The sequence below is a fragment of the Eleutherodactylus coqui genome, chromosome 8 (genome assembly GCF_035609145.1).
Source record: "Eleutherodactylus coqui strain aEleCoq1 chromosome 8, aEleCoq1.hap1, whole genome shotgun sequence".
NCBI lineage: Eukaryota > Metazoa > Chordata > Amphibia > Anura > Eleutherodactylidae > Eleutherodactylus > Eleutherodactylus coqui.
In genome coordinates, this window is record NC_089844.1 from 10646460 (window position 1) to 10658959 (window position 12500).

Below are 12500 nucleotides of genomic sequence, written 5' to 3' on the forward strand. Positions count from 1 at the left end.
CCAGTTGCCTCTCTGTCGGGCAGGACATTTTAAAGCCGTTGAAAGAAAAAAAAATCCTCCAATGTGAATTGCAACTGAAACAAATGTCTCCGCAGAGTTACAGTCCTCCTGTCTAGAGAATACAGGTTTATGCTGCACCATATTTTGAAACTTCATAACTCGAGGCATGAAGCATCTGAGATGTATTTCTGCCCGAACGGCTCTCAGAAGAAGAATACCAAGTTATTACTACTTAATCATCGGCGGCATTAAAAACACATATCTAGAGGCCCAAAATGTCAGTGGGAGACTCCCCGGCAGAGAAATTGATTCTATGCTCGGCTGTGCCTAGGTGCACAAATATGTCATTTTTGTTAAAAAAAATAAGTATAAAGGAACAGAAAAACATTTTAAAGATCATGACTGGCAACATGTAAAAGCACTTCGGAGAGAGCTGAACGACAGAGGCGGTACAAGCAGCTACCAGCTATCCAGTCAATCGCTATTCCTTCCACTCTCCCAAGTCCATTGGTGATGATATCTTCTCTCCAGGTCTGGTCTCGTTTGGAGCGGCTGATCTTATTGTATCCCATGTCAGTCCAGTAGATCGTGTCGTTCCCTGTAAAGGAAGACAATCGGTTAAAATAATCCCAAATATATTGGAAGTGGGACGTGTGAAGGCAGAAAACAGACACAAGTTTATTTAGAGGCGCCTGCATTAAGGTATGGGTACTTATAACCGTTTTATGGACCCGTGATACACCACATCACCCCACTTCTGTAATACAGCATGTGACGCCACATGTCTGAATTGTGTCTCTCATAAAGTCATAAGGAATCCTTGAGAAAAAGAATAGTGCCTATATAAATCAGGAACGGGGCAAATAAATCGGCTGGAGCTCCCCTAGAGATCAATGGTGTATGCCCCAAGGGCAAAGTGAAAATGAACTTGTATATTATAATTAGGGAGAGCTGCTGGCCCAGGAGCATTCCAAAACAATGAGAGATGGGCAAATTATACCAAAAACTGGTATAAACAGTGCAACCTTCCCGAGAAAATAAGCCCAGAAAGCAGGCTAATTAAAAGGTTTGTCCACCTGGTAACTATTTATGCCTTATCATTAGGACAGATCATCGGTAGTAGATGGGCGGGGGGCATCACCCTGAACCCCCACCACACAGTTGTTTGCTGAAGCCCAGAGCTGATTTCTGCAGGAAGCAGACAGCTCAGTTCTTACTGCAGTGGCCAGGCTTGGTATTGCAGGCCAAGTTGCCATTCATTTCAATGGGACCTTGACCTGCAATACCAAGGCTGGCGACTGCAGTAAGAACACACCTGCCTGCTTGCAGCCACTTGCAATAGTTTTGTCCAGAAATCTCTTCAAACTCTAAGTATAAAACATCCATATCTGCATTGTAAATCAGTCAAATCAATTACCGGGCAGAATCTCATTTGTTATTGAGTTTAGTGACAAGCCGTATAGATAATTAGTAAAATTATATTAATATTAACTCATTTAAAATCCGTGTCAGCGGTCAGCGAACCTCTTTGCTATAAGTGACACCATGTGCGACCGCTCCTCAGCCTTAATAGAAGGATATTCCGCTCTCACTTTTAACAAGGCAGTTTTTACTTGAGCCAAAATAACTTCTGGCATTTTGTAGAACTATTCTCCCCTCTCAGCACATTTGTTCAGCTGAACTTGCTTTCTAGAGTCCATCTGTGAAAGTCATCGTCCTCATTAGCTAAATATCGTAATCTGAAGGCTTCACATTTAATATAGAGTAAGTCATTAACTCCATACATGTTCCTGCTGTAGTCAGAGGTAATGGATCCAGCTCTTCAGCCTCTGCACCGGACTAGAACTACAGAAACACAGCCAGGAGTCTTCTGATCTCTCCAGATTTATGGTCGGATGTCATTCCCTTCTGCTGCTGGTTTAGCGCTCAATTGTACTCTTTTTAGGAATTTCCCCCGAAAACAGCCCAGTAACAATTTAATAAAAACTGTAATTAATTTTTGTCTACGTAAAGGATACTCTGACCAAAGCCCACCTATCAGGGGAAGGGTAGGGGTACCATGATCCCGCATGTAGCATTCTGACATGGCTGGCGGGTGATGCAAACTGTCAGTGTCAGACTGGGGTGCAGGGCCCAACAGAAAAATATATTTTGAGGCCCACTGTAGCACAACAAGCAAATAATACATGCCCCCCTTCTATTTGCATTAGACTCCTGGCGGTCTGGCCATTGCCTCAGACTGTTTCTGTCCTGATGGCCCCCTGAATAGCCTTCTCCCTGGCTCTTGATCTGAACTAAGGGCGCGCTCAGCTCTGTGACCCGGGCATACATGGCCACACAATGCCAGGCCTCAGGCAGTAGCAAAGGGCTGCGTGATGCTTGGTAAACGGTTGTTGGGAAGGCGTGGCCCAGGAAGGGAGGATACTGGCCCTTATATATCATATCAACCATATTGTTTCTATATAAACACATAAGCTATCCAGTTTATAACATGGATGTATAGACGAGCTGATATCTGTATGTAGTGCAGCACATGTACTGCCTGTGTGGGGGGCTTGGGACTGATGCTGGTTTAGGGCTTACTGGGAGATTCACTTGTTCCCTGCGGGCAAGTCTAAGCCTGCAAATTGTTGTGAGTCACAGATGCCACCATCTTTCCTCACCCGTCCTCCCTCCCTCTGCTGCCTGAAGGGTGCGTGTATGCACATGCCCACATTCCTAAAGTGCCTGTGCACGTCCTGCATTTCTGTCTCCTTCCAGTCCCCGAGAACCTTGGGTTATATCAAGCACCTTTTCCCTAAAGAGGGTGCTAAGCAGCTTGTCCAGCTGAAGGTGCTTTTCATTGGCTCTGGTGTCCTAGTTCTTGGCTCTAGCCATTCCCAGCTACTCCACTTTCTGCATTTCTGACCCAGGCTTGTTTTATTGAGCAGTCTCTCGTCTGCTGCTGTCCCAAATCCTGGCCTGCTTGTATCGTGCCGAACCTACTCTGTGTGCCTTGACCTTTGGACTGCCTGTTGTGTTGGGGTATAGGCTACCTGCCTCGATCCCGGACTCCCATGAGTTCACCTCTATTCAGACACTCAAGTGCCACAGTTACATCTGTAGTTGTGTCAGAAGCCACTTCTAATGTAACACCACAGCAAAGCCCAGATCCCAACTATTGGCGTGAGAGGCTGTCACCTCCAGACTTTGCCCAAAACCCAAAGTCAAATCAGTGTGTGGCACAGTGGTTCCAGATCTGATGATTCTGCCGTAAATGGGATGGAAAGTTCCTGATAATGCTACTAGATAGTCATGTTGTCATGGGTTGTCTCCAGTAGCAGCACAAACATTTCTTTTAGTTCCTGGTTTTGTCTTATTCTGCACCTTCCGAAAACTTTAACAATAGCTCTTCTGCAACAATTCCTAAATTCAACAGATTCCTTTCTGCTTCTTGCAGGCCATCACTCACAATCATGTCACATGAGCAGTCAGAGAGCAACACCTTTAACCAGTAAGGTCTTTTCTGATCAAAGACCATTTATGTCAGATATACATAAAATGCCATAAATATCCATAAGAAGGAGTCCCCATGATATCAGGTGAGGGGGGGGGGGGGGGGGGGTTATTGTGATCCCATATGTTGCAGCGTGAGGTGGCTGGCAGCTGGTGGAAGTTCCTGACATTACTGCTATACTGGATGTTATGTTGTAATGTGTAGCCAACAATAGCATCACAAACATCCCTTTTAGTTCCTGGTTTTGTCTTATGCTGCACCCTCTAAAAACTTTAACAGTTACTTATTATCCAACAATTCAAAAATTCAACAAATCTGTTTGTGCTTCTACCAGAACTAGAGATGAGCGAGCACCAAAATGCTCGGGTGCTCGTGTCGAACTTTCAGTGATGCTCGAGAGTTCGTTTCGAGTAACGAACCCCATTGAAGTCAATGGGCGACCCGAGCATTTTTGTATATCGCCGATGCTCGCTAAGGTTTTCATTTGTGAAAACCTGGGAAATTCAAGAAAGTGATGGGAACGACACAGAAACGGATAGGGCAGGCGAGGGGCTACATGTTGGGCTGCATCTCAAGTTCCCAGGTCCGACTATTAAGCCACAATACCGGCAAGAGTGCCCCCCCCCCCCGCACTGTCAGCATAAAGATCGTTCTCCTCTGCCACAGCTGTAACAGCTGTGGCAGAGAAGAACAATGTTAGCTCATTGAATTCAATGGAGCCGGCAATACAGCTGGATCCATTGAAAGCAATGGGCTGCCGGCGATCGTGGGATGAATTGTCGGGAAGGGGTTAAATATATAAGCCCTTCCCTGCAATTCATCCAGAAATGTGTAAAAATAAAAAATATATATATACTCACCTGGTCCCGGCAGACGGAGTTCAGCGCGGCCAGCGGCAGTCCTCCTGAACTGCACTGAACAGCTGTGAGTAGTATTCAGCAGCCGGGGATTTAAAATCTCCGCCTGCTGAATGAGCTGCCTCTAATTGGTCACAGCCTGACCAATCAGAGGCAGATTCCACTCACACACCCATTCATGAATTTATGAATAGTGTATATTAAGAGAGACAAAGAACTCACTTTATGCGCTCCATCAAAAATTGGCAAAGTGTAGAAGTCTTACTTGTTGTGGGGTGCCTGGATTCCTGGCACCCCAAAATCCCCAGAGGCAGAGAAGTTTCAACGATGCCTCTGGGGATTTTGGGGTGCCAGGAATCCAGGCACCCCACAACAAGTAAGACTTCTACACTTTGCCAATTTTTGATGGAGCGCATAAAGTGAGTTCTTTGTCTCTCTTAATATACATCTTCTTCCTCCTTGACACGGTTGTTTCGGAGTCGCTCGCTGCAGCTCTCCCCTAGGGGATGTTCTAGGACCATCAATACATATTGCCATAAATCTGGTTTCCTAAAAGAGCCTCAGTGGACCAACGAACTGACCGGTCCTTGCCACAAGACCGGTACAGTTGCGGTGAGTCCCTTTCTATATTTCTTTATTTCTTTATACACCATTGGAGCGCCGCTTCTGATATTTACCTCTACCTTTGAATTTATGAATAGGTGAGTGACTGCTGCCTCTCATCTGATTGGTCCCGCTGAGCCAATCAGAGGCAGCAGTCACACACCCATTCATAAATTCATGAATGGGTGTGTGAGTGGAATCTGCCTCTGATTGGTCAGGCTGTGACCAATTAGAGGCAGCTCATTCAGCAGGCGGGTATTTTAAATCCCCGGCTGCTGAATACTACTCACAGCTGTTTAGAGCAGTTCAGGAGAACTGCAGCCTGCCGCGCTGAACTCCGTCTGCCGGGACCAGGTGAGTATATATATATATATATATTTTTTTTTACACATTTCTGGATGAATTGCAGGGAAGGGCTTATATATTTAACCCCTTCCCGACAATTCATCCCGCGATCGCCGGCAGCCCATTGCTTTCAATGGAGCCGGCTGTATTGCCGGCTCCATTGAATTCAATGGTCAGTGCTCGTTTAATCGAGACGAGCACCGCGTGAGTACCGCGTGGTGCTCATCTCGAGTAATGAGTATCTTGAGCACCCTAATACTCGAACGAGCATCAAGCTCGGACGAGTATGCTCGCTCATCTCTAACCAGAACATCATTCACTCGAAAGCTTTCACCTTTGCCTTTTTACACCTTCAATTAAGCCCAAACCATTGTGGTAGACATATGGTAGTAGTAACCTAATAAGATGTCAATGAGCTTTGTTAAAGGGATTGCAACACATTATCATTAGTCATAGCCACAATATATACCCATATCAGCTTATCATCATACATGCAATTCAAGTGAACTTTAATTATACACTTAAAGGGATTGTGCCAAAAATGACTTTTACCACCTATTCACAGGACAGGTGATAAAAATGTAATCAGTGGGGTCTCAGACCCACACCTATCCCCAGAATGGATGTCCAGTATCCCCCTCTTCTCGTCACTACAGAAGTAACTGCACCTGCAGTATAAGCACTTGCCTATCTCCGGTATTCCCACTGAAGATGAATGGAGCTGAACAGTGTATGCGCGACCGCTGCTCCATTCAATCTCGTCTTCACTGCCCACAGAGAGGGGGGCACCCCTGTTGTTAGGGTTGGCATGTGCCTCAGAGGCCCTCACCAATCAGACCTGTGCTGTTGATAGGTGGTCAACCTTGGTACAAACCCTTTAGGTGTCAAGTTAAACTTTGCTACATTGTTACATTATTTTGTATTTACAAAAGTACATCAGGTTCGATTTCTGTACCCAGAGTTGTGTGAACAACAAAAACTGCCAAAGAAATGTTATTTCTACGTGTGAAGCAACCAAGTGTTCGTAGTCGTCCCTCTTTATTGCAGAACCTCCTGCTTACTTACCTCTAGCAATAGATTCAAAATAATGCATTAAACTCCATAAACTCCATTATAAGCCGCCGTCATTATAATATCCCTTGTTTCGCCCAGTTTTAAGCTGTCACTTGTCAGAGAGCGTTCTGTCCATTATATAACAAATGGATGCCTTCCAACGACTACCATTACTTTGGTAATTTAAGCATCACCTGGCTCCAAACTCTTATATAATGGAAAACTTTGCCTGTTTCATGAAATTGTGTTTAGAAGGAAGCAGAGAAAGCAGAATTTGCATTTACATATGCGAGGCTTCACTTAAGAATCGGAGTGCATTAAAATAAAAAACATCTAAATACAATTTAGTAAATAGTTTCTAAGCATATTGTTATTAGAGGACATTATGCAAAGTACACTACAGATTTCCCAACAGAAGATGTTGGCCCTTTGTTGTAGTTCAGAAAATGTCCTCCTTCAGGGAAGTGGATTCATGTTTCTTAAATTGGCACTACCAAAAATGAAGAAAAAGAAAAAAACTGGATACCCTTGACTTTTCCTAGACTTCATGTGAGATGTCCTCACCTGTCCTCATTATAATGGTGACCCATTTCGTCCAGACCACTGAAGGTGGAGAATCTATAGACCCAACAGTGTAGCTGTAAGAGGTTGGCACATAGCCTATGGACTTGTCTGTGTGTTCCTCCTTTAAATACTGTTTGGTAAGGTTTGTTTAAATGCTGTATTCCCTAAAAGCTGGGAAGGACAACCTGTGGCTGGTGCAATACGCCAAATGAACACTTTCACCCTGGCAAGCAGGGTGTGGAATATTCTGGATGGCAGTGCCCGCCCCCAGGCAGAGTGAGTCAGAATAGGGACTTTAAAAAGAGACAATGAGTGTCTTTGATGGGCCAAGCCTAAAGCCTAAGAGTTAGCAAAGCGAGGGCAGACATCACTGAGGTCCACCGATTGTACCACCCCAGCACTCCGCGAAACTTCAATGATGGAAGTGGGCTTCATTACTTCTCGTGGTGGTGAGACCGAGCCTAGGAACCAGAACGAGTACCGGTTAACAACAGTGGGAGACAAGGCAGTGTCTGATGGACCAATCTAGAGCGGCCAGTTGATGTGGACACTAGATTCTCTTTGGACGACTCTGAGACCTGAACTTCAGGTAGGTTCCTGACCCCCCCCCCCCCTAGAGGGCTTGTTTTTTGCGGGATGAGTTGTATTTTTCAATGGTGTTATTTAATGTACCATATAATGTGCTGAAAAACTTTAAAAAAACTTTTAAGTAAAGTAAAATGAAAAAAAAAGCAAAACGACATTCCGCCATCTTTCAGTGCGTTTTGTCTCTACGGCGCACAAACTGCAACAAAAACGACATGATAACTTTATTCTATGGGTCGGTATGATTGCTACGATACCAAACTTGTATATTTTTTTTTTTTACTGTACTACTCTTTTTTTTTCAAAGACATTTAATTTTTTTCAATTATTTTCTGCCGCCATCTTCTGCGCGCAATAACTTCTTAATTTTTTTGCCGACGTAGTTCAGCGAGGGCTCATTTTTTGCAGAATGTCCTGTAATTTCCGTTAGTACCAATTTGGAATACATACGACTTTTTGATCGCTTTTTATTGCGTTTTTTCTGGGGGACAGGGTGACTGAAAAAGAGCATTTCTGGTGTTCTTTATTGTTTTTTTTTTCGGACGACGTTCACTGTGCGGGGTAAATAATGTGCTGCTTTGATAGAGCGGACAAGTATGTATTTTTCTTTCATTATTTATATTTTTTATTATAGATATAGCAAAAGGGGGGGGGGTGATTTAAACTTTTATTACTTTTTTTTTTTACCATTAATAAAACTTTATTAATCTTTTTTTCACTTTTCTTTTAAGCCCCCCTGGGGGACCACAACTTGCGATGCTTTGATCGCTCCTGCAGTATGACGTAACGCTATAGCATTACATCATACTGCAATCTGACAAGCAGCCTATCAATCCACCCCATGGGGAGGGCTTGATAGACAGTCTCTCAAGGCAGCCCTAGGGCCTTTCAGAAGGCCCCCGGCTGCCATGACACCTGTACATCTCCCTGTGACACCGCGCGGCTGATTGCAGCTATTGCCCGTGGGTGTCAGCTGTACGTTTTGGAGCGGTAAGGGGTTAAAATCAATAGAGCTGGATGATGGCTCATTTTTTGAGAACATGTAGTTTTTTTATAGCATTTTGGGGAGCATATAATTTTGATAGCTTTCAACATTTTTTTCTTGGGGACAGAGTGACCACAAAAAAAAAGCACGTTTCTGCCATTGTCATTTTTTTTCCCTGATGGAGTTAATCACGCAGGATTAATAATATGACATTTTAATAAATTGGACTTTTGCAGACTTATTAACATTTTTAGATTTATACTTTTCTTTTGCCATGACTGGGAATAGTTTTTATTTATTTATTTTTAAACTTTCATTTTTTAATAATTATTAGAAAATCTTTATTTTACTTAGTTCAACATTGTTTTGTTAGTCCCCACAGGGGACATGAAACTGCAATTGTTTGACCACTCATACAGTATAATCCAATACTATGGCATTACATAATACTGTATCCTAACAGGCTGCCACAGGCCTAAATGTCTAGAGGCAAACCCACTATCTTATCACTGGAAAGCATCTATTATACCCTGGACTGTAACAAGGGGGCGCCCTCTACGCCTAAAGGAAAGAAGGTTTTTACACCAACACAGAAGGGGGTTCTTTACTGTAAGAGCAGTGAGCCTATGGTACTCTCTCCTGAGGACGTGGTTATAAGAAATTTAATAAAAGAATGTAAGAGAGGGTTAGACACTAGAGATGAGTGTCATCTCTAGTGTCTAACAGCAGTTACTCGAGCGAGCATCGCTCTTCTCAAGTAACTGCTTACTGGTCCGAGCGTGCTCGGGGGGCAGCGGGGGTAAGCAGCGGGTGGTAGCGTGGGGGGGGGAGAGTGATCTCTCTCTCTCTACCCCCCGCTACCACCCGCCGCTCACCTCCACCCCCTGCCACCCCCACCCCCTAACCACGCTCGGACCAGAAAGCAGTTACTTGAGAAGAGCGATGCTCTCTCGAGTAACTGCTGTATCCAAGCGTGCTCACTCATCTCTATTAGGGGTGATAGGCTGAACTAGATGGCTGAACTATATTTCTCTTCTCAACATACTATGTTACTATGCTCATCTCAATAGTGGAAGACCCATCTCATCCGAAGCACTCAAGGTGGAAAACACATAACCCCGGTGTGTATTTACAGAGGGTGCAGTGGCACCTGGGATCTGGTGCCTCATGGAGCGCAACAGCCCTCTTAGGCACATAAAAAGACACCAGCATTACACACTATTTTGACAAAAGTATTGGACCCCCACCAATCCGGTGCTGTCAGGTGAAAAGGATATGCAAATCCGATATGTGAGTGTTATTTATAAAAGAGAGTATCACACTGGCACATTCCACTATAGGAACCATCAGAATGCCACGGGGTATAGTGCTGACAGATTGGCAATGTTATTGAGAAATGGAAAACATCTGGTGAATCTGCAGTGCAGCCACACTTGGGGAGACCTCGTAAACTGACAGAAAGTGGACAATGAAACGAGCCGCAAAGGCATCACACACATCCTCTGCCGAAACATTCCCACAAGCCAATGAAACATCCATTAGCACCAAAACCATCCGTAGGGAACTGCATGCCAAGGCTTACCATGGACTAGTGGCTGCAAACAAGACCGGTATGATAGCAGTGAATGCACAGAGGCACCTGCGTTGCTGCTCGACTGTATATGAGTGGAAGCAAGTGTTGTGGACAGTTGTATCACAGTGGCCATCTTCCAATCCGATGTGGCAGTTGCCAGCATCTTTGCATTGCCCCAACAGTGAAGTTTGGAGGAGGTTGTGTTAAGGTGTTGGGGTGTTTTTGCTGGGAAGAACTAGGGTCATTGGTTGCAGTGACGTCCATTCTGGACACTGTGGAATTACCGGTCGTGTAGCAATACTTTGGTACATCTATGTGTCTCTACCAACATGACCGAGCCCATCTCATACAGCACATAGGCTTGGTTTAAGGAGCAGAATGTCTTTAAATGTCATTGGCCAGCCAAAAAGTCTGGATCTCAATCCCATCAATCATCTTTCGGATCAATTAGAATGCTGTATCTGTGTCCACCCATCATCCTGCACATCATTATCTGAAGCTCTCTTCTAGGAATGGAGGAAAATTCCTCCACACATCAATGGGAATTTGGTGAAAAGCATCCTAGGAAGGTTACTGCAGTTATTAAGGCCAAAGATGGCCCAACACCGTATTGAAAAAAATCGAATATCACCACCTTCTATGTGTGTCCAATATTTGTTAACATAGTGTATATGACACATGGTAGGTGGTGGCCTGGTACAGACTTTGCATTGGGGCTCAGGAGACCAAAGACCTTTGCATAATCCTGCTATTAATATAAGCCCTAGAGAACCATTGTGAAGGTTACGTCCAATAGCCCCATTCTACCTCCAATATGACATTTCCTGAAATCTTGTACTATGCATTGTGTAAGCAGGGCTGCATCGCTAAGGCTCGCGTTAACTGGACACTTTTCTTTTGCTACGGTCCAATAATCTGCATGTAGCTGTAAGGGCTGCCGATAATATAGATATTGCAGTCTCAATTACTGCAAGCATTACGATAAAACGATTACATTATAGATTCCGTCTCTGAGGATATTCACCGGGGGGCCCTTTAGAGTTGTCCTGCAGCCTAGATGAAGCAGATTGTTCTTGCTTGTTGATCTGCACAAATCCAACGCTTCATCCTCACCTTTGTCGGGGAATTTAATTAAAAAGGATTTTCAAGATAAAGGTTAATCAATGTATTATGAAAAGTTCTGCAGCTTTCAATTCGTCACGATTACCAAAATGTCTGCTTCTTGTCAGTGAATGGAAGGGCTGGAAACCTGCCTTGAGAAATGTATCAGCCACAGAAGTGCATTACGGTCAGGCCACTTTTTGTAGCGAGCCTCGCCTTCTTCTTTTGAAAGCAAGCAATGAGTATTTCCATCCATTGGCATCAGACTGATAAGCAATTCAATCACCAGACATACACGATTGGCGCTTCCCTGTACGGAAATTCCGTGGATCAGTTTCAGTATGAATAAAGGGTTTTTTTTCTGTTACATTCAGAAGAAAACATGGCGTCAGATTCCAACGGCGTAGAAGCAGCGTAGTGCTCTTCACTCTGCTGTTCCGGAAATACAGCTTCCGTTTGACTTCCCATTGACTTCAGTTGGATTCTCTGAGTTTCGGTCGCGCTCAGTTCGCTTCTCTTCCGTCTACTTTGCGTTTTCTCCTTTCGTGGAAAAAATAGCAGATGACACTTTCATTATAGCCAGAGGGTGACGGAACCGAAAGGAAAGGTTTCTCCTCAGTTCTATTTTTGTTATCTGTTTAATGGATCAATTTTTAAATTATTGGGCACAGGAAGCAAGAAAGACGAAGAAACCAAAACAGATGAATCAACATAGATGTAACAGAAACAAACTGTTAGAAATTATCCATTTTTTTTTGCAGATCTGTCTAATATCTCTGAAAGTATCAATATTTGCTGATGCTAGAAAACAATTTAAAGGGGTTGACCCGCGAAACAAAGTGGGGTTATACACTTCTGTATGGCCATATTAATGCACTTTGTAATGTACATTGTGCATTAATTATGAGCCAAACAGAAGTTATTCACTTACCTGTTCCGTTGCTGGCGTCCCCGTCTCCATGGTGCCGTCTAATTTTCAGTGTCTAATCGCCCGATTAGACGCGCTTGCGCAGTCCGGTCTTCTCTCTTCTGAATGGGGCCGCTCGTGCCGGAGAGCTGCTCCTCGTAGCTCCGCCCCGTCACGTGTGCCGATTCCAGCCAATCAGGAGGCTGGAATCGGAAATGGACCACACAGAAGCCCTGCGGTCCACCGAGGGTGAAGATCCCGGCGGCCATCTTCGCAAGGTAAGTAAGAAGTCACCGGAGCGCGGGGATTCAGGTAAGCACTATCCGTTTTTTTTTTTTAAACCCCTGCATCGGGTTTGTCTCGCGCCGAACGGGGGGGCTATTGAAAAAAAAAAACCCGTTTCGGCGCGGGACAACCCCTTTAAGTATTTA

At 44.3% G+C, this 12500-nt stretch overlaps 1 protein-coding gene across 1 annotated transcript in view; it reads right to left on the bottom strand.

Annotated features, from left to right (window-relative positions):
• LRP1B (LDL receptor related protein 1B) overlaps positions 1 to 12500 on the bottom strand; it is a 1872788-nt gene that overhangs the window by 507370 nt on the left and 1352918 nt on the right. Inside the window, exon 37 of the mRNA XM_066577770.1 lies at positions 464 to 598. Coding sequence (XP_066433867.1) covers positions 464 to 598 — 135 coding nt within the window. The remainder of the gene's footprint in view (positions 1 to 463; positions 599 to 12500) is intronic.